The following is a 24111-nucleotide window of genomic DNA, read 5'->3' on the forward strand; positions in this document are numbered from 1 at the left end:
GTCTTGATTTATTTACCGCTTTCATTTTGCAATTTGCATTGCATTTTTGCATTTGCATTTTTTTAGTTTTAGTCCGGTCACTGCATTTTTTTTTTTTTAAGCTCATGCTAAATTTAAAGGTGCAGAAACTGTTTGAGGACTTGTTAACGCACAATGATATGTTCTAACTAAAATGGTGTGTTTTTTTCGGTTAGTATTGTTTTAGCAGATAGAGTATCAGAAAAAACATTATTTGTATGCTTTATAAAATTATATATATGTATTTTTACTGTTCTTTTGCATCGGGTGTCCATAAAGGTAAGGCATGTTAAATTAATCTAGTTTTTGCACTTATACATGGCGTTGATCTTGCGCACATCTCCGGCTGAGAAACCGCGTCGTTGGCCCATCTGGCTGGCATCGGAAGTGACGCGCAACGCCTTCAACGTGGGCTGGCCATTCCGGGTGAAACTGGTGGCCGAGTAGTGCATCACACTGCCGTAGTCGTACTCCACACCGAACCCGGACTGTGTCCTGGAGCTGGACTTCTCGAAGTTGATCATCATCTCGGGCTTAATGTTGTCGCTCATCACCCGGACATAGGAGTCCCGCTCGTGGCGATTCTGCTCATGGAAGAAGCCCAAGGCGTGCATCAACTCGTGGATCGGAGTGCCGTATGTTCGCAGGCAGTTGGGAGACTGAAGATTCACCTCCTGGCGGCCACCCAAGCGTCCGATGCTGCTCCAACAGCCAGACTTTCCACTCCCAATCGAGATGTAATCTTTTTCTGTTGTCCTGGGCTTAAAGCGCACGCAAGTTCTGGTGTGGTATTCCTGAAGGAGGATTAATAATTTCAAATAATTTCTTATTACGAAATAAATATTTAATACTTGAGATTTGAAGGCCCAAACAAATCCTATTAAAAAGCTAAGAATGTAAAGATAGTATAATCTCGGAAAATACATATTTTAGTTATATTTAAAAATCTTACCTTAAAAGCATGATTGATATTTCCCAATTCCTGAGTTGTAAAGGGACCTTTGATCTCGTAGGGCACCACGCCGCCCGGCCAGCGGGAACTCAGAGCCAGGATGCCATTTCGCGTTCCATTGGATCGGGCATTCCTGTAACTCAATGGGATCAATATATCACCCTCATAGTAGGTGCCCAATTCCTCGGGGTTCTGTGACGACTCCTCATTGTGAGCCTCGACCAAAGCTCCTGTGGTCTCCACATCCGGATTGCCAAACACAGTATCCCCCAGATCTGTCAGGTCAATCATTTCCTGAGAGTCCATATCCTCCAGGGGCATGAAATCTCCCAGAGAAATGCACAGAATAACTAGGAGTAAGGACAACCGTGGTTTATTTTGCGAGTTTTCCATTTTGGCAAGTACTCCAACTGTTGTGATTACTAGCCCAGTTTGCTGGCATTATATAGTCTCACCTAGACCTCCAAAAATATACGACTCGTGTTGCCGGCGATTTTGTTTCACTCATTTGTGGCTGTTTATGCTGAGTTCTTATTGAAACGATAAGTCGGCACTTTGTAGGCGGTTACATTTACATTAAGTACGCACTTGGCTATCCGTTTGCTTCTTGATTTATGTACGCTTTATGCATTCCGCCAATTTGTTAGTAAAGTGTGGAATTTTTTCCAGTTAAGATTTGGGGTTTTCTAACAATTTTTTAACTCTAATCGGGTTATGCTCCGAAAAGTAAGGGTGAGCTTCGTTTGGCCCACATTTATAGTTTCTTTCAAAGTTTTTATTTGCATGTTTTTGGGGCTCCGATTATGAAAGTAGATTGTTAAAGTTTGCGCATATTTTGTTTAATTTGAAAAGATTTCAATCATTAAATATTTTGTTTCATTGACTTCCCGCCCTAATTTGTATTTTCCAATTCCACTTCGGTTCGTGTCACAACTTAATGGAACTGACAGGTTCCAAACTCTACTAAGCAGATCGGCTGTAGTCTTAAATGATAAATTATTTGCTGACAATAATTATTTTTAACTGAAACTTATTAAAACGTTGTGTTATATAAATTCATTATTACCTCGAGTCCATCAAGCAAATAAATAAATAAATAAATTTATGTAATTATTATTTAATATAAAATCAAATGACTTAAATATTATTAACTTATAATTTCAAATTGTTTTTACTCCTATTTTTGGCGCCAAGTGTATGAAAATCGGCCCACTGTGCGGCTTTGAGAGAGAGACATTTTGAGAGCGTTTGCTCATCGACTCCCACAATACACATATATCTGCACTGCTCAGGTGCACTGAGTTGATTCTTGCAAACCTATTGCCTTTGCTTCGCACATTTGTTCTCAGCAGAGTCTCTCTGTCTCAGCCTGTTAGTTAGGCCGCTAAACATTTTCTTACCAATTTCTCTATCGTGCTGGTCGGACGTGTTTTTTGGTCGCTCCGCTCGAAACTTTTTTTCCCCGTTTTCGGCTAATGTGTGAGCTCGCGCGAGTGTGTGTGCTGCTTGCAGTTCAAAAGGGCAGCAACAACAACAGAACTCTCTTTTAAGCCAACTCTTCGGTCTGCGCGTGTGTGTGTTAGTAAGAATTGTGGCCTGGGAAGAAATGGCAAATTAGTTGGCTCAAATCGGAATCTCTGTGCTCAATATTCAAATTCAGGCTAGAAAGTGTCGCGTGCGAAAGTGTGCAAATAATACAACTAGTGAAAAAAGAAATAAAACTTAAAATAAACCTGTTCTAAGCCAAGCGCCGAGTCCGTGTGTGTGTGCGTGGAGCAGAAAGAAAAGGAGAGAGAGAAAAGGGAGAATGCAATTAACAACAAAAATAAGCTCAATGAGTATCATCTGAATAGAAATAATATAGCCAAAAGCAAGCCAAACGAAACCCTTTCCAATACAAAAACACGATTTAAGCCAACAAATCAACGATCATGGCTATAATCGCGAATGCGTCACCGCCGACACAACAACAACAACAACGGCAAACAACAACGACAACAGCGGCGTCAGCAGAAACAACAACAACAGCGAGAAGTCGAGACCGCACGAAAAGCGCAGCTCAAATTACGTCGCATTTGCTCAAGCGCGCCATTTCAGTTTATTCGTCGCCTCAATGGATACCGCTCTTCATACTTATTTACTTAGCAACAGGTGAGAGAACGAAAGAGAGAGCCGAGGACATTCTGGTCCTTGGGGACAGAAAAAGAGAGAGAGAGAGAGAGGAACAATAGTCAGGGACATTCAGGGAGCAACATCATGTTTTCATGGTTCTGGAAACAGTAAAATCTCCATGAGTTAAACTATGATTCTAAATTTAATTTTTAAAATAAGTTTTATAACAAAAATAATTTGTTTTTTGGGTTACTGTTCTTTTTTTTTTATAAAAGTACCATATTAAAGAAGTTTCATTTAAAGAAGTTTTACTGTAAATTGTTTTTTTTTTGCTGAGCCACAGGCATTCTTTAGACTGAACATTTGCTGATGTTTCAAAAGCTCGTAAGTCGAAACAAGAGCAACAGATCACGTGTGTGTATGAGTTTGGAAAATTGTGACTTGGGGATTTGGGCAAAGGAAAAGTCATACTCGGCCAAAGAAATTTCAATTTATTTCGAGCATCCAAAAAACTTGTTGAACGGGTTTTCCTTTAAGAAGTGACTCATGAAGCTGGCATACCTATAGCTGGATTGTGTTAATTATCCACTCATTTCTTATTTTGGATGGTTGTGTGTAGTTCATTCTTATCTCTCAAGCTAAAGGAATGCATAGAACCTTAGTCTACGTATAAATTTATATTTAGTTGGAGGGCCTATTCTTTTCATTTGGCTTGCAAGGTAATTAATCAAATTATATGAAACAATCATGAATTATATAGTAAATTGAGTGTATATTTTATAAAGATGAAATTTATAAACATAATATCAACTTACAACTTAACTTACATAAAATGCACCCTAAAAAGTATGAGTAATTTATAATGGATTTGGAGCTTTAAAATTCACATTGAAATGTAAATAATAGACCAGGAAACGAAACGCACAAAATTAGTATCTATGCATTTCTTGACAAAGCTATGAATTTTCGGTAACAATAGCTTACTTGTCTGCATTTTCAGAGTGTTTTGAAAGACATCACAAATTTGCAAAGCAATGATATTGATCGCATAATGATCATAATAATTGATTCACAACTCTTGCTGACTCATTATGTGTAATTATCTGTTACATATTGTCCGAGTCTCAACTGTGTTGCTGCCTTAGCATTGCCTGCCCCCTTTTTTCATCGGATTGTGCAAAAACGACCTTAAAAATTTGGTTTATTTATTTACAATCCGAGTACCACACCGCCAGCCGACCAACCATCTGCCTGTTGTGACTGGCAATCTTATCTTTTGGCCGGAAAGTGAAGTACAACAGTTGCAAAAGCGCGGCCAGCTCAACGTCAGCAATACCGCAATTCCGTTGATATGTTGATAAAGAAAACACACACAAAAGGGGAACAGAGATAGAGAACGAGTTTTCCAGCTTAATGTTTTGAAGGCCCTAAAAAGCATTGTAGAAACTATTTGTAATAGATGCATTCAGCTTAAGAAGAAGATATTTTATGATATAAAAAACCCGTAAAGAGATAGGTTTTCAATTAAATTGAAGGGAAATCCCTGATATGCATTTGAGAAACTGGTTTAGGACAGCATCTTTCATTATAAAATTAAGTATCCTCATATACGTATTCAAAATTGATATACATTTTCAAAAACACCGTATGACTTCTTTTGGCCCACCTTGTACATTAAATAAAAATGTGTTCGGCTGTAAACAGTAAACATTAATGATTCCTAAGAAATAATAAATTGTGGGTGCTTTTTATCTTCGAATTTATCAAATGACTTTCTTTTATGATCGCCAATGAAAAACCAGCAAATGAGGGAAAGAGACAAAGAAAGGTTTTCCATCTTTGAGTTGGGAAATCCCTGAAATGCATCACAGCAACTGGTTTATAGCAGCTTCCATTATAAAATCCAGACACCGACAGCGAAGATCATCAGCGTCATCTTCACTTCGAGAGTTGTTTCTGTCAGGCTTTCCTTTGAATTTCCACCCTAAACAGATATAATCCATCATTTTCTGGGGAAAAATCGCGGCGCAGGTACACTGCACGCAGGAAAAGTGGAGGGAATACCCAAATGAAGCAAAACTGCCTACCTGCATTGCGTTAACGATAACAACACGTGACCCCGCGGGTTTGTGGAAATACACTCGCACGTAAATGGAAACCGAGAATGGAAATTGTGTGCGGGACACACCCGCGTTCTCCGGTGTCCGGTGCTTTGGCCTGGTCAAGTGTTAAAGTGCAATCGGCCGTGACATGGGCCGTGGGCCGTGTTCCGTGGGCCTATTCAACCGGCCGCGACCATTGCCTGACGCTGGCCATTAGTGCAAGTCGTTAGCCAGCTCTATAAAAATAGCCAGGGTATGACTTAAAAGATCTGATTTGCCCCACTCCCTTAAAATAAGGAGTATGGTATTCTTGAAAATAAATGTAGCAAGGGGTGGAAGTGCTATAGAAACCTTTTATAGCCTATTAAATGTACAAATTTGACCGAGCCTTCTAAATCGCCCAAAAATCACTAATGGACTAAAACTTTATATGTTTGAAGAAACAAATAACTCTTTTTATTAAAACAATGGAGTATTAGTGGGTAGCATTCAATTCTGTTCACTCGACCTATGGTTCTTTCTAATTTCTACTTGCAATGTTGCCAGTTTTCAGTTTTCAGCGACTGCATCGATTAGCCAGCTACCTTCGGGACTTACCGCTGCATAAAAAACCGCAAATATGAGAAAATCAGGGAGAAACAAAATATCAAACTAAAAAAAACAAAGCCGCTTTCGCTTTTACTTGATATTATTTCAAAAAATTTCGATGCAAACAAATGTTTCAAATTTGTGGGCGTTGTTCAATGCTGTCTGTTGGATTGTCTTTATCGCGGTGATCACGTAGAGCTGTTTTATCTCTCGCTATTTGCATACGCAGCGTACTGCCAGCAACAACAAAAACCATTGTTAGCATTGAGTCACACCAACACCGATACGATGGGCTATAACGCACTGAAATCGGACACAAATTGTTTGATAATTAAGGTGGGAAATTACGAAACAGTTTCGTTCTGAATGCAATTAATGTAGTCAGAATGCGTGGTTTTAATATTTACATGAAAAAGCTGGAATATTTTAAATTTTTAGGACAACTCAAAATACTATGTGTATAAATTTTATTTTCAGTTTATAGGCTTAATAATATAAAGAAAATATTGTTGAATTTTACATGTTTACCATACTATACAATGAACGTCTTTACCTAAAGCCCTCCTGAAAGTGCATAGTCACTTCCTGATATAATTTTATAAAAACTTTTATAATTACTCATACCCCTTACTTTATTTTGAAAACCTTTCCGTAGTGAAACGCCCACAGACTGCGTTTATTCTCCCAAAGTCTGTGTTTGCTCAGATTGTGGGTTCTGTTCTTTTCGTGGGTTCCGACAGTACTGGTGGATCTAAAGGTTCTGGTGGCTCTGATGGTTCTGCTCTTTGAGGACGCACCGGAAAAGATTCTCAGGCGTGTTTTCGGTTTTGTTTTATTCAACAGTTCATTGCTTTGTGCCAGTTTGTGAACGGGTCTGGCCGCCCCCTTTTCCAGGCCCACAGAATATACAAGGGCCGCCTTGTTGGCAACACACATAAAGTGGTGGAACCACAAAACTGGTTCCCAGGCGCGCCTGCGCAGAAGCGGCTTACAAAAAAAAAAAAAAAACAATGGCGCCAAAAGAACGGGGGAGAGAGCGAGCGACTCTATTTTTGAGGGTGCTCCATTCTAAGCATTCATTTTGGGAGTCTTATCGCTTAAGAGTAATTTTGCTATTCCCAGAACCAAAATATTAGTGAATAATGTTTATAAAAGGAACATTTACATAGAGAAAAAAATTGTATATATAAGTACTTGGTCAAAGGCTTGGTATTGTTTAGAATATAAGCACATGAATACTTAAACACTATCTTCGGAAGAAGAGCTTTGATAAGCAAAGAATTAAAGTATTTAAATAAATACACTCATTTCAAAAACTACCCTTTGTAACTTATAATTTGTTGTCTTTCAAGTTTTCATAATTATGTTGATATAAAAGTTGATGTGCCTTGATATCAATGCTTTTATTTGTGCAGAGTTCGTGCCAATTTCATTTATTTAGCTTATTTTTTCTTATGTGCAAAATGCCATAGAGTAACTAAGCGAAACCGTTGACGCACTCGAATTTTTAGTGTGGGTGCGGGTTTTTTGTGCCTGTTAATCTGCAGCTTTCATGGGAAACGTTTATTTATGAAAACTAATTAGCTTCTGACCGCTTGAGTGTATTCTTGCCATAATATATAATAGAAGCGGTTTTATTTAAATATTTTAAAATATTTCCTCACCACATTTCTTGGAAGCCAAAGCGGAAATAAGTGTGGGAACGCATTCGTATCTCAGTTTCGTTTGGTTCTTTCTTTGCACCAACAAGGTGTTCGAACAAATGATCGCCCAGAGCCAGGTATTCTTCGGGACTAAAGTGCAGTGAGACATGAAAGAGCTGAAATTGTGTAAGGTTTAGAATGGAGCGATGGACATGGGAACTAACTAATCTTTGAAATCGTGTTAGACATAAGAACAGGGATTTAACACCTTACAAGTCTTTAACCAAAAGGTGAAGCTAATTGCACATCAAAGATATTTCAAAGAGAGTTCCTATCTTTGTTATATTATTGAGTTATTGTTGTAGACAACGAAACAGTTATTTGCCATAACATTCAACTCATATTAAAAAATAAAGAAATTTAATTACAAAACAACCAAAGCTATTTATTTATTTTCATACTTCATTTAAAAATGTGTTCGACAAATGGATAATTCATTTTCCTAATGGAAGTTCATACCCACATAAACTTTTTCCCAATATAAATATTCATAGCGGAACTGTTATTAATTAGTAACCATTTTTGGAGCTCTGTAGTTCCTGCTTTTAATTAGTTAAAACATGTTTTTTTTTTCCTAAAGTAAAAAAAATTTGATAATAAAAACGTAAAGCTTACAATAAGAAAATATCGATTTTTCTCATACATGATCTTTTCCCCAAATAAATGTTAAGATATAACCATGTTGATTGAACATCATGTGCTTTTTTGATAATCGTATTATCAACAATCTGTAATTAAAGTTTAATAGAGACACGTTTTCACTTTTCCATTAATAGAGAAAAACGTACAGAGACCGAAAACTGAAAACGAAAACGCAACAATTAAAGTGCAATTAAAAAATTTTGAATTTAATTAGACAGAGCCAATGTTGTTATTGTTGACGTTTTAGCCAACAAATTAAATACAGAAACGGAAAAAATCGGTCAAAAGTAATTTATGCAATTTTTGAACATCCGATAAGCGAAAAGAAAACAAGAAAACAATCGAGAGCAAAATGAAATTTTTCGGGGGCGTTTTGTTACAAAAAGCTACGAAAAAAGTAAAAAGTATTTAGAGCAAAAATTACAGGCAACAACAATACAAAAAGACAGTGTTTTTTGTGTGGGTTGGCAAGTGAGGCAACAAAACAACACTTAAAACTGAGTTAAAACAATTGAAGTATGACCAAATGCAGAGGGTTGCTCGTATAAACAAAAAGAAGAACAGTTGCACAGAAAAAAATTTATTTTCGAAAATTTAAGCAACGATTTTATGTTTCTTTCACAGCTTTGCGGAAATTTTTTTAAATTTTAAAATATCTAAATTGATCTTAACTTGTTGTGAGACAGTGCTGCTAAAACTTTATTATTGCATTATAATTTATATCCAAATTATCGTATCATAATATAACTGGTTTTAAGTTAACATTTTTGTTTTTGTGTGGGAGGAAAATGAAATAAAAAACAGAAAACAATCCTCAGCAACCGTTTGCGTTACCGCAATTAACAACCTGTTTTATTTTGGCCAAACATCGAACCCACGAATTGGGATAAGGGTTGGATCTTAGTAAAAGGGAGTAGGTGGTGGTAGTAAACAATCTCTGCGAAATTTAAGGAGAAATGTTGCTCACTAACAAAACCATATTGGGACAGAACTAAAAAAAAACTGGGAAAAACAGCTACTGCATTTTGTTTCACAATTTAATGAATGCAATAACCTTATTGGCTAACGATGTAAATATGTACTATGTATACAGCTGACATGAAAATAATATTAATTGCTGTAAGGTGTCCCACTTTTATGAATCATTATTCCATATTAAACCATACATTGAAACATATTGAAATTATTAAAACCATATTTTATGCATTTCTTTTTTAAATTTTAATAAAAATGCGTTTAAATATTAGGAAATTATACAATCTATCCATTAAAATTTAAATTTAAAATAGGGAAAATATCGCTGCTAAAATTGTGAACGTAGTTGTTCGTAGACACTCCACGTTGGTATTGTACTCGGTGTTGTTTTGCATATGCTGACGCTGATTAGTCATACCAACAGAATGCAGTGCAAAATGCGAAATGCACAGGCAAAGCCAGAGGCAAAATCAAAGCAAAGCGAGCTGAGTTAATTTGCATACATCTACTTATGTTGTGTTTTACACTGCAGGCAAGTGTTGCAACGAGTTGAATGTTTTTGTTAACTGGGTCTGCGGGAGAGAGCCTCTCACTTTGGCCAACTTGACGTGTGAGCGAGGGCGGGACAGGAATTCGCTGTACTATTGATGCACTTACTGTTTCCTCCTTAAAAAGTTTTGCGTGCTTTCCGCACAAACTGCTTTTTGCATAAATCACTTTTTTCTTACCAGTGGTAAATACCATGGGAAATTTGAAATGGGGAACTTAAAATGAGTGATTATCTCGGCTTTGTATTGAAGATTTCGAGCGTTTTCTCTTTCAAATTGGAAGATTTACCAAAGTATAGGGGCTTACAATTCAGGAACTCCTAAAATAGATAATTAACTAACTATTTTGGTTTTAAACATAGGGGAAACCAAAATTAATTAGTAAGCATTTTATTAAGCAAATTTAAAGAAAAGCTCACAAGCAATGTGTTGCGTGCTTCACCAAATTAACCTTAAATTCAACAAACTGCCTTTTTTAATAAAAATTACTATTACTAAAAATTAAACTAATTTAAACTAATTAAAAAGTTGGTATTTTAACGACACAACAAGTACATAATCAAATTTTATTAAATTAAGACAGGTATTTTACCTGTAACAGTAATTCTTTCAAGTTTATTCAATCACATTATGTCAGAAAGTATATTAGAAATTTGCATAATACATACAAGTTCAAACATATTTTACAGTCTTTAAGCAGTCACAATATTGCCTTAAAGTTCATTTAAATTTCTTAAGTCTTAGCCATTGGCCACGCCCCTGCTTAAGAACCGGCACAAAACAATCTTTGTCCCCAAAAAACTCCAAGCGAGACATCATTAAAAGCTTAAAAAGCATTTCCAGCAGAACACTAACGCTTGCTCTTGACAAAAGACGTATAAAAAACTATTAAACTGTTTCTTTTATGGCACCGCTAAAAGAATTCGTCCGCTTTCTGAAGCAGAAATAAACCAGAGTTTTGCAGTTAAAGTTCGAAGCCTTAGTCGAGTCATTCATGACTGAAATAAAATTAATAGGCATAAGAGCGAACGGAAAAAAAAATAAAAGAGAGAAATATTGTTCTTGCCGGTGGTTATGATTATGAAATTTCCGTTCCGTTTGCTTACGGCAACGCTCACAAGTCAATTCTAAGCCATAAAATCAAAGTATTATTCAGGTTCTATATGTTGATTCACACAGTAAGATATGAAAATAATTTAGGTACAAAAATTTGAACACAGCTCCTAAAATTTAAAATACTTTGTTATATTTGCATTCTTGCCGAAATGACGAGTTAGTGTATATTTTTAAAAATCCACTGGTTTCTTCAACTATAAAACTGTAGTTTTTCCACGAGTACGTGTGTGATTTTTATAGTATTTTTGCATAATTTCGTACGTGAGTATAATATAATTATGAGCTTCTTTACTTATTTACTTGTTCACTGACTGCGTCTTGGCTACCCCCTTGGCACTCCCGTTTCTCACCTGGCACATATAATCACAGAAATGAGAAATGACAACAAAACAGTACTGCCAATGCAAATAGCAAATCGCCTTTAAATACCAAATAAAATGTTTGAGAAGACCGCGCAAAAAGAGTCGTCAAAATCGATGGCCTCAAAAGCATTGTGTATTGTTGCCCGTTGTTTAAACATGGTTCAGGTTCTGTCGAGGTCTCCCAAGCGCTTTCTAAGCTCGTGGCAGCCATGGGTCAGGGCAGCCCAAAGGGCACAGCGGGCTACAGACGGGTTCACCCGAGCCAGAAGGTGCTAAAATGATCTCTTCTCTGTATGGGGAAGTGCAAAAATAAGTACACAAGTGCCAACTCTATCGCCGAGGCAAGCCTCAATACACATTTTGTTTTTGGTAATAAACCTTAACTTGTGTCATTGCAAACACAGCGCAACTATTGAACGACAATATATTTTAACAGTCGAAAATCAGCAAGGTATATAGGCATTACCAATAATACAAAAGACCTAAACAATTTTCAAAACAAAATTACAGTTTAGACTTAAAAAAAAAAAATCTCAAACATAAAACAATGTCGTTCAACAAAAGAAAAGCTACTTCATTTCATTTAATACTTAAACGTAGATCTCGAAGCAATCAATAAAACATTAATTTTTGAACTTATTATTGTTATTATCTCTTAGCCTTTAAATTGAAGACTTAAAGTTAATTATATAATTTTTTTTATAAACTATAAACAAGACTTTTTAAAACAAGATAGTTAATTTGAAAAATATATATAAATAGGATTTATGTAAAAAGCGAAAAGTTTCCCCGTTTTTTGTTTCGATTTCCTTTCAGTAATAACTTTTTCCTGTGCCGCTTTCTTTTCGTTTTAAGATTTTGGTTTGTTTCTTTCGTGTGATCTGTAGACTTTTGATAAAAACCAGCTTATGAACATGCAAGTCTGTTTACTCTTATGTGCATATGGTACATTCATAGTTAGTTTTTTTGCAAATCTTAACGCCTTGTGCACCCAGCTTGTTAATTTCGCTTTGCTATTTATTTGTTTTTGTTTTGAAATAATAAAGAAAAAGTTTGAAGTCAGTTATGGAGTCTTCTGGTCTACGGCTGCTGATTTTTCTACTTTTGCTGCTTTTTTTCTGCCACTGTTGCGGGAATTGATTCTGCGCTTTGGTGATCAGCGCAAATGAAAGTTGAAAGAGGGGGTTTTTAACTGATTACCATTTAAGTGGCATGTGCCAGGCCATGGCAATTCATCTAATTTGGTCAATGCTACTCGAAAGACAAAACACTTTCTTAGCCGGGGAGCAATGGACAAAGACGCGGCAAAAATGCTGAACTAAACAGCACTGCGAAAATGTAAGCCAAAGTAAACCAATTGGCCATTTGCTGTGTGCCAAATACGCGAAATGAGGAAGTCTACGGTTACAAATGCGTTGGCCAAATGCGAATGAAATGCGATTAGTTAAATGAGAGCCCGACTTGGCCCGAACCGACCTGGCCTTGTCATGCTTTTTATTTCTTTCAATTTACCCATCAGTCTGTTGCTTTCAGCGAAAAATTACACTGTATTGATAACTTCATATTTCTGCTTTTTAAATTTGTTTAAAATATATTAACATTTTTAAAACACTTTCCTTTAGAAGTTGTTGGCTGGGAACATTTAACAGTAGTTATTTAATGTCTTCGTTCTTAATTATTAAAAATTTTGAATTTAACTTTTATAAAATAAGTCGTTTTATATATTCTAAAATATGTTGTCTACGAATTTTTTTTAGGAAAAAAGTGTTAATAGTAACGACTTTATTATAATTAATTTTTATTCAAACAGTACTCTTTTTTCCGAGTGCAAGTCCTAATCCCACTAACCCTGGCCATCTTGATCTTCTCTTGCAGATGTCGCCTCAGTGGCGATGCCAGAGAGGGAGGCGTACTTTAATGGCTCCACTTACCTCCGCCTGACCACGCCGATGCCCATTTGGGACCACTCGGCGATTAGTTTCCGCTCGTGCCGCGGCGGCGAGATCCTCGCCCAGCAATACAACAAGAACTCCATCGTAATCTCAGTGCTCAACGACTTTCTGCAAATATCTCTGGCGGGACCCGCGGTCCATGGGCCCAACAATCGCCTGGACGTCAAGCTGCCCTACCAACTGCTGGACAACCGCTGGCATACGCTGCAGTTCAAGTACGAGTACGGAAATCTCTACCTGCATGTGGATCGTGCGGCAAGCATATTTGGTGAGTAACCGTATCCCCCTCACTGTCCCAAATTGGATTCCCAGCGGAATGAGCTCCACAGCCCACTCAATCGGGTCAACCGTGGACAAATTTGAAATGTGGCCAAGCAGATAGGAATAAATCACGTCACGAGGGTTAAGTAATGCAATTGTGGCCGTTAAGGGGTAATGATGAACTAATTGGAAAAATCAATTAAACAATTGTACACAATAAGTGCAAAGGCAGGAAAAAAACATCAGTTTAAATTATAAACGTTAAAAATAGAATAATCACCAGATATTAAAGATTTTTGTTAAAAACATGGTTGAAAGTTTATATCAATGCGATGTAGTTGTCTTAACAGTATAGAGCAATACCAAAGGAATATTTAATGAGTTAGAATCAAACGCTTAAAACATATTTCCCTTAAAAGATATGAATAATGAAATCAAGTTTCTTTAATAAAGAAAACATTTTAAAAATATAGAAAAATATACCAAGAATTTTGGAAAAGTTGGCTTAAAATAATTTTTTTTGATAAAAGGTTAGTGCTAACATTTAAAAGTATCTACATTTTGGGTTGAAGCTGAATAATAATTTTTAACATGATTACATTAATCAAGACCCTTCAATGTAAACATAGGCCGGTTTTATTTATCTTGGTTACCACATATAATGCGTACATTATAATTTTTAAAGACACTTTTCTAAGCTTTTAATTTCTTTATTTTCCTCAGCCAATTCCACCTACAACAGCCAGTTTCTGACGAACCAGGACATTGGCTACAAGGATGCCATCTTGATACTGGGCAACTCCTTCTCCGGCTGTCTTTTGGATGGACCTGGTCTGCAGTTTGTGAACAACTCCACAGTGCAGAACGTGGTTTTCGGAGTGTGTCCACTGACTCCGGGTCCCTGCAGCGACCACGATCTCTTCACCCGGCTGCCGGAGAATTCCTGTTTGACTGACCCATGCATGGGCCATGGCACCTGCTCATCCAGTGCCGAGGGCTACGAATGCCGGTGCACGGCCCGCTACTCGGGCAAGAATTGCCAGAAGGACAATGGTTCGCCGTGTGCCAAGAATCCGTGTGAAAATGGTGGCTCCTGTCTGGAGAACTCCCGTGGGGACTACCAGTGCTTCTGTGATCCCAACCACAGTGGCAAGCACTGCGAGACGGAGGTGAACCTCCATCCGCTCTGCCAGACGAATCCCTGCCTGAACAATGGAGCGTGCGTCGTGCTCGGCGGAAGCGCCGGCAACGGCGCCATTGCGTGCGAGTGTCCCAAAGGATATGCGGGTGCCAGGTGCGAGGTGGACACGGATGAGTGTGCCTCGCAGCCGTGCCAGAACAACGGGAGCTGCATCGATCGGATCAATGGATTCAGCTGCGATTGCAGCGGCACCGGATACAGCGGCGCCTTCTGTCAGACCAATGTGGACGAGTGCGACAAGAATCCGTGCCTCAATGGCGGGAGATGCTTCGATACCTACGGATGGTACACCTGCCAGTGTCTGGACGGCTGGGGCGGTGAGATCTGCGATCGACCCATGACCTGCCAAACGCAGCAGTGTTTGAACGGCGGCACCTGCCTGGACAAGGCCATCGGGTTCCAGTGCCTGTGTCCGCCGGAATACACTGGTGAACTGTGCCAAATCGCTCCCAGCTGCGCCCAGCAGTGTCCCATTGATTCGGAGTGCGTGGGCGGCAAGTGCGTGTGTAAGCCAGGTTCTTCGGGTGAGTTTCACGTTCCATTTGTTTCCGGTTTCGGGGATCATTGGGCATTGCATGACTTTTACAATTGACTTTTTATACGCTTTTTTTGGGCTTAACGGTCACTGGTTTTCTCTGGTTAATATTAAACAAAATATGAAACACAAGCTTCCGACTTGGAGCCGCTGACTCCGCTTCAACTGGACATGCTCGACTCCACGCTGTGCCCCAGCGAAAAGAAGAAGCGCTACATATCGCCCGAGTGGCTCAAACGCAAGCGTTGTGAACTAAAACTGAGTACGTCGCCAGGGTGGCGGAGTAGCTTGCTAAAAGGGATTTTATATATATATATATTTTTTTTTTTATAAAATGTAAAACTGCCTTGAAGCTGGACAGTACATTACACGTAGTCATCTGCTTATTCGATAATCCCCCACAACCACCACCCACCACCAACACTAACTGTATATATTGCCCGATCTAGTAGCTATAACCTAATGCCTTAATCTTATATTGTACAATATCACGTTGCGTTCGATGGGTAATAACGTAGGTCCCATTGGTCATTGCCTGCCAATTGAAACGACACCGACACCAGAACAAGAGCCAACAACAACGACAAGAACCACAGCCATCCCTGTCCCAGCTAGTCCAAACACCCTAACAACAACAACCAAGACACCTCCAATAACAACGGCCAGAGCAACGTTGGCAACAACCACGGCTGGCAAAAAACCACAACAACAGCCACTGCAATCGGCGACCCAACGCTCGGCCTCCCTGAATGCATGTCCCCAAGAAAACTGCTTGAACGGTGGCACCTGCCTGGGCTATAGTGGCAATTATACCTGTATTTGTGCTAGTGGATACACAGGTTTGGCATACATCTGTCCGGGGTTGTCCTAAAAGTGTGCATGTCGACGATGGTCCACTTAAAATGAGTTTAATTTGCATGCGGTTAATGGCCCTAGTTATTGTTGAATTTAAATTTATATTGATTTTGACTAGAGTCCTGCCAGAATCTTTGCTCTCTGTACCTCAGTTGAAGAAACTTAATTAGAAAGAGGGGTTTTATTTTTTTACGATAAATCAAAAGTTAAATAAATCACGTAGAAGCCAGAAAACCAGTTATCTTAATTACACGTATTCACAATTAATATTAAAATAAACATTTAGATAACATGGAATAATTATTAACAACCGTAAAGCTAAAGAAACCCTTAAGGTAGATATCATGGACAGAATTAAAGGAATTTAATATTAATACTCAAATTCTTTAAATAGGTTTATAAGATTCCATCAAGACTCTAGTTTTAAATCGAATATGACATTAAAACTTTTAGTGCAACCCCAGATAAACTAACTGTAAATATGTAGCAAAGTATAAATATTTAAACAATTGATGTTCGGTAAACACTTGAAAAGAACTTAAGAATAATAAAATAGATTTGTTTAATAAAAATATAAATACTAATATATATATATCCAAAGTTCGGTTATGTACTAATGCAAAGCAATATTTTCAGGTTACAACTGTCAAACGAGCACGGGCGATGGTGCGTCTGCCTTGGCCCTGACCCCCATCAACTGTAACGCCACCAATGGCAAGTGTCTGAATGGAGGCACCTGCTCCATGAACGGAACCCACTGCTACTGTGCCCTGGGCTATTCGGGGGATCGCTGCGAGAAGGCCGAGAACTGCTCGCCGCTCAACTGCCAAGAGCCGATGGTATGTGTCCAGAACCAGTGCCTCTGTCCGGGCAACAAGGTGTGCAACCAGTGCGCCACCCAGCCCTGCCAGAACGGCGGCGAGTGCGTGGACCTTCCCAACGGAGACTACGAGTGCAAGTGCATGCGCGGATGGACGGGACGGACCTGTGGCAACGATGTGGACGAATGCACCGTGCATCCAAAGATATGCGGCAACGGCATCTGCAAGAACGAGAAGGGATCGTACAAGTGCTACTGCACGCCCGGATTCACCGGCATCCACTGCGATTCCGACGTGGACGAGTGCCTCAGTTTCCCCTGCCTCAATGGAGCCAAGTGCAACAACAAGGTAGGTAGATGGCAGTCGGATGCGGATCCGAGACTGCCTCTGGTGACTGAACATTTGTCTGTTAATAAAGTGTAATTAGTTGTTTTTCTTTAAATTCGGAAAGCATCGGATTTTGAGACAAGTGAGTTTTAGTTTTCGTTGGGCTAGCGAACTATCTGATTGTTGCTCTTTTGTTAAAATTGATATTAATGAATTAGTGTCTTGAAGAGTAAGCTAGTTTTAAAAATAGGATGGTGGTTTTATAAAATGCTATGTAAAAATATATATATAAATATATATAAAATAAATTGACCCTGAAGACCTCAAAACTATTCAAATGATTAGAACTTACTTATTAAAAGTTTTAATAATTCCTTATTAAAAGCCAATTTTATACTCCCGTTGTGTATCCTGTACATACTTCAGCTTTCTTCATAAATATAAGTGTTGAATTTAAATTTATTATATTCTAAAAAAAAACCCATATTAATCCACTATTTGTATCTAGATCAATGCCTACGAATGCGTTTGCCAGCCAGGATATCAAGGCGAGAACTGCGAAGTGGACATCGACGAATGCGTCAGCAACCCCTGCTCGAACGGATCCACCTGCATTGACAGGATCAACAACTTCACCTGCAACTGCATCGCGGGAATGACGGGTCGCATCTGCGACATCGACATCGACGATTGCGTAGGCGATCCCTGCCTGAATGGTGGCCAGTGCATCGACCAATTGGATGGCTTCCGCTGCGACTGCAGTGGCACGGGCTACGAGGGCGAGAACTGTGAACTGAACATCGACGAGTGCATCTCGAATCCGTGCACCAATGGGGCCAAGTGCTTGGACCAAGTCAAGGACTACACCTGCGAGTGCCACACGGGCTACAAGGGCAAAAACTGCGAGCAGGACATCAACGAGTGCGAGAGCAATCCCTGCCAGTACAACGGCAACTGTATGGAGCGGTCCAACATGACGATCTACCAGATGAGCCAGAACATGAATCTGCCCCCGGTGTTCAGCCAGCCCTTTAGCTTCGAGAATGCCAGCGGGTAAGTCATCTGGTGTTAGCTCCAACCCGAATCCCTAACTAATCCCATCTACTACTCAGCTACGAGTGCGTCTGTGTTCCCGGCATCATTGGCAAGAACTGTGAGACCAACATAAACGAGTGCGAGAGCAATCCCTGCAGCAAGCATGGAACATGCAACGATGGGGTAAGTAAATCTCGATGATAGTAAAATCTTCTACCACTGAGAAAACTTTAAAAACTGCCAAATTATTTTTCAAAAAGTGTTAAAAAAATTTTTTAATTTTTTAAATTTTTTTTTACATGTTTGTTATATAAGGTTTTCTTGAATTAAACTTTAATTTTTGTTATATCTGTAGCTTAAAGAATGGGTAATTTATTAAACTTAGCATCTTGTTTTCTTAATAGTCAACACATTTCGAATATTTTGTTTCTGAACCCTGAGATTTAACATGGACTTGTTTAACTTTTTCAGATTGGCGCCTACACCTGCGAATGCGAACCCGGCTTTGAGGGCACCCACTGCGAGATCAACATCGATGAATGCGATCGGTATAATCCCTGCCAGAGAGGCACTTGCTATGACCAGATCGACGACTACGACTGCGACTGCGATGCGAACTATGGGGGGAAAAACTGTTCCGTACCACTCAAGGGTTGTGAAACAAATGTAAGTCTTTCAATCGCTATTTACCATGTTTAAATCAATATCGAATTGAAATAATAGCATATGACACTTACCAATTTTTGTTCTCTATTGCAGCCATGTTTGAATGGAGGCGCCTGCCTGCCGTACTTGGTCAATGAGATAGACCATCAATATAACTGCACCTGTGAGAACGGCTTTCAGGGCGACAAATGCGAGAAGACCACCACCTTGTCCATGGTGGCCACCAGCTTGATTTCGGTGACCACGGAACGCGAGGAGGGCTACGACATTAATCTCCAGTTCAGGACGACGCTGCCCAACGGAGTGCTGGCCTTTGGAACCACCGGCGAAAAGAATGAGCCGGTTAGCTACATTCTGGAGCTAATTAACGGACGATTGAATCTGCATTCCTCGCTACTGAACAAGTGGGAGGGCGTGTTCATCGGCTCCAAGCTGAACGACAGCAACTGGCACAAGGTGTTCGTAGCCATCAACACATCGCACTTAGTGCTCTCGGCCAACGACGAGCAGGCCATATTCCCGGTGGGCTCCTACGAAACGGCCAACAACAGCCAGCCCTCGTTCCCGCGAACCTATCTCGGCGGCACGATACCCAATCTGAAGTCCTACCTGCGCCACCTCACCCACCAGCCGTCGGCCTTTGTGGGCTGCATGCAGGACATCATGGTCAACGGGAAATGGATCTTCCCCGACGTGCAGAGTACGAACGAGTCGTATACCAAGCTGGAGAATGTCCAGAGCGGATGTCCACGCACGGAGCAATGCAAGCCGAATCCCTGCCATTCGAATGGCGAGTGCACGGATCTGTGGCACACGTTCGCCTGCCACTGTCCTAGACCCTTTTTTGGACACACTTGTCAGCATAGTAAGCACTATTGGATTAATACCAGTGATTCCTGATCTTTCAACCTTGTTTTACTTATTAACTTTCTAGATATGACTGCAGCCACTTTTGGCCACGAGAACACCACCCATTCGGCTGTGATTGTGGAGACAACGGACGTGGCTAGGCGCGCCATTCGCTCCATTCTGGACATCTCCATGTTCATCCGAACCCGCGAGCCGACCGGTCAAGTCTTCTACTTGGGCACCGATCCTCGCAAGGCACCCACCAAAAGTGAGTTTGATCAGGAGAGTTTTTAATGCACACATATTTGGATTTATCTGAGAGCACATAATGAGAAACATTTAAATTTGATCGACTTTCCTAAGATTTTAGGATCTTAAGATAATGTCTTCATTATCTGTAAATATTGTTGTTTGTAAATAAGATGTATTTATAACCTCTTTCATATCGCTTTTAATATTTATATTTATTTAGCGTCTACTTTATGTACCTAAGAAGTTTAAAGCCAGTTATCTTAGTTTTAATGCATATGTGCTTAATAAATACAGATTAACATTATTATTTGTTTGCTCCCTACAGATATTGGCGACTCGTATGTGGCGGCCAAACTGCACGGCGGTGAGCTGTTGGTGAAGATGCAGTTCAGCGGTACTCCGGAGGCCTACACCGTCGGTGGCCAGAAGCTGGACAACGGCTATAACCACCTGATCGAGGTGGTGCGCAACCAGACGCTCGTGCAGGTCAAGCTCAATGGCACCGAGTACTTCCGCAAGACGCTGTCGACGACGGGTCTGCTGGACGCACAGGTGCTCTACTTGGGCGGACCTGCACCCACGCGCGAATCTCTTTTGGGGGCGACCACGGAACCGGGTCCAGTGCCGGCGCCGGGGGCAGGTGTGCCCATTGAGGACATTACGGTGCCAAAGGAGGCGGACGACAGCAGGGACTACTTCAAGGGCATCATCCAGGACGTGAAGGTGAGCAACGGCTCGCTCAACCTTATTGTGGAGATGTATTCGCTGAACGTGACGGACGTCCAAGTGAACGCCAAGCCCCTGGGCGCCGTGACTATCGATCGCGCCTCCGTGTTGCCCGGTGAGGTGTCCGACGATCTGTGCCGGAAGAATCCCTGCCGGCACAATGCGGAGTGCAGGAACACATGGAACGACTACAGCTGCAAGTGCCCCAATGGCTACAAGGGCAAGGATTGCCAGGAGATCGAGTTCTGCCAACTGGTTACCTGTCCGGGCCAGAGCGTGTGCCAAAATCTGGACGATGGCTACGAGTGTCTGACCAACATCACGTTTACGGGTCAGGAGCGCTCCCCTCTGGCCTTCTTCTACTTCCAGGAGCCCCCATCCGAGGAGATTGTGGGTGAAGCGACTCCCAAGCAGACCCTCAAACCGGTCATTGATATAGCCTTCCGCACGCGGGCTGGCGGAACTCTGCTGTACATCGACAATGTGGACGGATTCTTTGAGATTGGCGTGAACGGAGGACGAGTGACCATCACCTGGAAGCTTAGTGCCCTGCATTTCGGCGAGTCTGCTCGCTTCGAGAAGGAGAACACGGACGGAGAGTGGAGTCGCATCTACCTGAGGACACACAACAGCAAACTGGAGGGCGGGTGGAAGGGCTGGGAATCGATGGTGGACCCGTCGCCAGCCTTCTCCACGGACATCGACCAAGCGGCCTTCCAGTCCCTGATCGCCTCCAGCACTCAGGTTTACTTGGGCGGCATGCCAGAATCTCGGCAAGCGCGGGGATCCACTTTGTCCGCCCAGCAGGGCTCCCAGTTCAAGGGCTGTGTGGGCGAGGCAAGGGTGGGCGATCTGCTGCTGCCCTACTTCTCCAATGCGGAGCTGTATCCGCGCACTGAGAACGTTTCCGTACAGTTGAAGGCCCAGTTCCGGCTGAACACCACCCGTCCGGAGGAGGGCTGCATCCTGTGCTTCCAGTCGGACTGCAAGAATGCCGGCTTCTGTCAGGCTCCATCGGATGAGTACGCCTGCACCTGCCAGGCTGGATTCGAGGGCGACGATTGCGGCACGGACATCGACGAGTGCCTGAACACGGAGTGCTTCAACAACGGCACCTGCATCAACCAGGTGGCGGCCTTCTATTGCCAGTGCGAGCCCGGATTTGAGGGTCAGCACTGCGAGCAGAACATCGACGAGTGTGCGGACCAGCCCTGCCACAACGGGGGCAACTGTACGGATCTAATCGCTGCGTACTTGTGCGACTGCCCGGAGGACTATATGGGTCCCCAGTGCGACGTGCTCAAGCAGATGACCTGCGAGAACGAGCCCTGCCGGAACGGATCCACCTGCCAGAATGGATTCAGTGAGTATAATGCCACGTTTCTCTTAACATATTAGAATTAGGGGGCACCACGTTAATCCGCTGCACCGTTTACAACCGGCACTTTACTCCATTTTTAACTGATCTACTTTCTCTTCCTAAAGATGGAGCGACTGGCAATAATTTCACCTGCACCTGCGTGCCCGGCTTCGAGGGTCCTCTTTGTGACATTCCCTTCTGTGAACTGACGCCATGTGACAATGGCGGTCTCTGCCTGACTACTGGCATGGTGAGTATCCCTGAAAGGGTATTTCCTTACGAAACACCTAGTTACCCAAACCCTGCCCTTTCAGTCCCCCATGTGCAAGTGCAGTCTGGGCTACACGGGTCGCCTGTGCGAGCAGGACATCAACGAATGCGAGTCGAATCCCTGCCAGAACGATGGTCAGTGCAGGGATCTGGTGGGCAAGTACGAATGCGACTGCCAGGGCACTGGATTCGAGGGCCTCCGCTGCGAGAATGACATTGATGAGTGCAGCCTGGAGGGCGAGCACTGCGCCGGATTGGGCAGGTGCTTCAACAAACGCGGCTCCTTCCAGTGCATCTGCCAGAAACCGTACTGCGGGCAATACTGCAACTTCACGGATCCCTGCAACGCCTCGGACATCTGCTCCAATGGCGGTCGCTGCGTGGAGTCCTGCGGCGCCAAGCCGGACTACAAATGCGAGTGTCTGGAAGGATTCACGGGCAAAAATTGCACGGTACCGGTGAGTATATAATCACAATAATATGCAAACCGTCAGGTAGCAGAAAATTTTAGACCATCTTCAAGAATTTCGAAAAGGCAAACGGAATATTAAACTTTAGTCAGGCTTTTAATTTAAAAGAATTTCAAAATAAAACCTTGAAGTTAGTTTACATTTGTAATTTCAAAATCGAAAATCAAAATACTTAAAATGTTGTAAAAACTTAAAATTCATGTTGTTTACATTAGCAAGCTAATATTTCCTACTTCTAATTAACAAATAGCTTGGGGAGAATTTTTACTATTCGATTGTTTTTTTATTTCAAAAAGGGGTATAGCTAAAAAATCTTTTAGACCCTTCGTATCCAAGACAACCCTGCCCAGACATGTCTTTGGATTGGAAATAATAAGTCATTAAATTTACTGATCTAAAACCAACAAATCCTAATTATTTTTCAGATCACGGCCAAGGAGGATGGACCCTCGACGACGGACATTGCCATCATTGTCATACCCGTGGTGGTGGTACTGCTGCTGATCGCGGGAGCCCTGCTGGGCACCTTCCTGGTGATGGCCAGGAACAAGCGTGCCACCAGGGGCACCTACAGCCCCAGCGCCCAGGAGTACTGCAACCCGAGGCTGGAAATGGACAACGTGCTGAAGCCACCGCCTGAGGAACGACTTATTTAGTTTTGAGTTTTGAGCATCAGCGACGATTAGCAAAGCGAACGAGAGATATTTTTAAATCCGCCCATAAACACCTAGCTGTAGGAGAAACGCAATGTTTTGTTCTAAGTACGCCCCTAGTTACTGTTTACATCTTAAGGTGCTCAAAGCAACAGCAGCAGCAGTCGCCCCCGATCCCTGCCCACGCTTTAGTTAGTTAATAATTGATAATGCCGTTGTCTATTTATTCTAGTAGTTTAGATGACAGACGTACCGCCCTATAGTCGTTATGTAGTTACGTTCCGATAGTTTAGATTCAGTATTCGATTTCTCGTATATGTAAATCCTAAAGCTGCGAACAAAGTTGAGCTCTGACACCGATTCCCCCTCCACATTCCGCACGGAAGCCTTTCAAACGTATTGTACGAGTATTCTTGTAAATATATTTGTGCCCATTCCTAAACTAAATTAGCTGAGCTAAATCGAATTCAAAAAACTGAAAATCCTATATGCCTATATATACGCCAGTATATATATCAGTAAATGTGGCCTTATAACAAAAAAAAAAATAGTAACGAAAAGCAATGACAACCAGAAAGATCATGAGAAACTATTGGTTAAGTAAATCAAATAAAAGACATATTTTGCTCTAGAATTTCTAAGCGTAAACTTAAGAGACTGTACTATATAATAAATATTAAATATTTCGACTTTTTTCCAATTGCTTGTCTATTTATTAAAGTTTGCACAACAAGTTTTTCAATACCTTCTGATGTTCCCC

The 24111-nt window shown here is 41.2% G+C and overlaps 2 protein-coding genes across 8 annotated transcripts; one reads left to right on the top strand and one right to left on the bottom strand.

The window, feature by feature from the left end:
- Nucleotides 1–277: 277 nt before the first annotated feature.
- Nucleotides 278–1759, bottom strand: LOC128266719 (hatching enzyme 1.2-like). Of its 5 annotated transcripts, none has more exons than XM_053003431.1 (4): nucleotides 1559–1759; nucleotides 1426–1493; nucleotides 971–1320; nucleotides 278–812 (listed from the first exon to the last, which is right to left on the bottom strand). In XM_053003431.1, exons 3-4 carry the CDS (start codon nucleotides 1289–1291, stop codon nucleotides 318–320), a joined length of 816 nt encoding a protein of 271 aa, XP_052859391.1. In that variant the 5' UTR covers nucleotides 1292–1320; nucleotides 1426–1493; nucleotides 1559–1759; the 3' UTR covers nucleotides 278–317. The 5 variants fall into 5 exon arrangements, with proteins under 5 accessions (XP_052859391.1, XP_052859389.1, XP_052859390.1 ...); XM_053003429.1 differs by having other exon boundaries at nucleotides 1426–1500; XM_053003430.1 differs by having other exon boundaries at nucleotides 1546–1759.
- Nucleotides 1760–2356: 597 nt separating this feature from the next.
- LOC128266694 (protein crumbs) lies at nucleotides 2357–24051 on the top strand. 3 transcript variants are annotated; one of them, XM_053003384.1, is made up of 14 exons: nucleotides 2357–3121; nucleotides 12994–13338; nucleotides 14055–15056; nucleotides 15201–15329; nucleotides 16559–17091; nucleotides 17579–18123; nucleotides 18183–18288; nucleotides 18577–18771; nucleotides 18865–19636; nucleotides 19706–19888; nucleotides 20198–21961; nucleotides 22084–22208; nucleotides 22273–22686; nucleotides 23124–24051. In XM_053003384.1, exons 1-14 carry the CDS (start codon nucleotides 2902–2904, stop codon nucleotides 23352–23354), a joined length of 6564 nt encoding a protein of 2187 aa, XP_052859344.1. In that variant the 5' UTR covers nucleotides 2357–2901; the 3' UTR covers nucleotides 23355–24051. The 3 variants fall into 3 exon arrangements, with proteins under 3 accessions (XP_052859344.1, XP_052859343.1, XP_052859345.1); XM_053003383.1 differs by lacking the exon at nucleotides 15201–15329 and adding an exon at nucleotides 15586–15906; XM_053003385.1 differs by lacking the exon at nucleotides 15201–15329.
- The last annotated feature ends 60 nt before the right edge of the window (nucleotides 24052–24111 follow it).

Source organism: Drosophila gunungcola, chromosome 3R, assembly GCF_025200985.1.
Source record: "Drosophila gunungcola strain Sukarami chromosome 3R, Dgunungcola_SK_2, whole genome shotgun sequence".
In the NCBI taxonomy this organism is placed as follows: domain Eukaryota; kingdom Metazoa; phylum Arthropoda; class Insecta; order Diptera; family Drosophilidae; genus Drosophila; species Drosophila gunungcola.

Coding starts and splice junctions, on each gene's coding strand:
- LOC128266719 (XM_053003428.1), bottom strand. CDS start 1,363: ATGGAAAACTCGCAAAATAAACCACGGTTGTCCTTACTCCTAGTTATT. Junction 813..970: donor ATATCAATCATGCTTTTAAG/GTAAGATTTTTA, acceptor ATCCTCCTTCAG/GAATACCACACCAGAACTTG.
- LOC128266694 (XM_053003383.1), top strand. CDS start 2,902: ATGGCTATAATCGCGAATGCGTCACCGCCGACACAACAACAACAACAA. Junction 15,907..16,558: donor TTGTGCTAGTGGATACACAG/GTTTGGCATACA, acceptor CAATATTTTCAG/GTTACAACTGTCAAACGAGC. Junction 22,209..22,272: donor TCTGCCTGACTACTGGCATG/GTGAGTATCCCT, acceptor CTGCCCTTTCAG/TCCCCCATGTGCAAGTGCAG.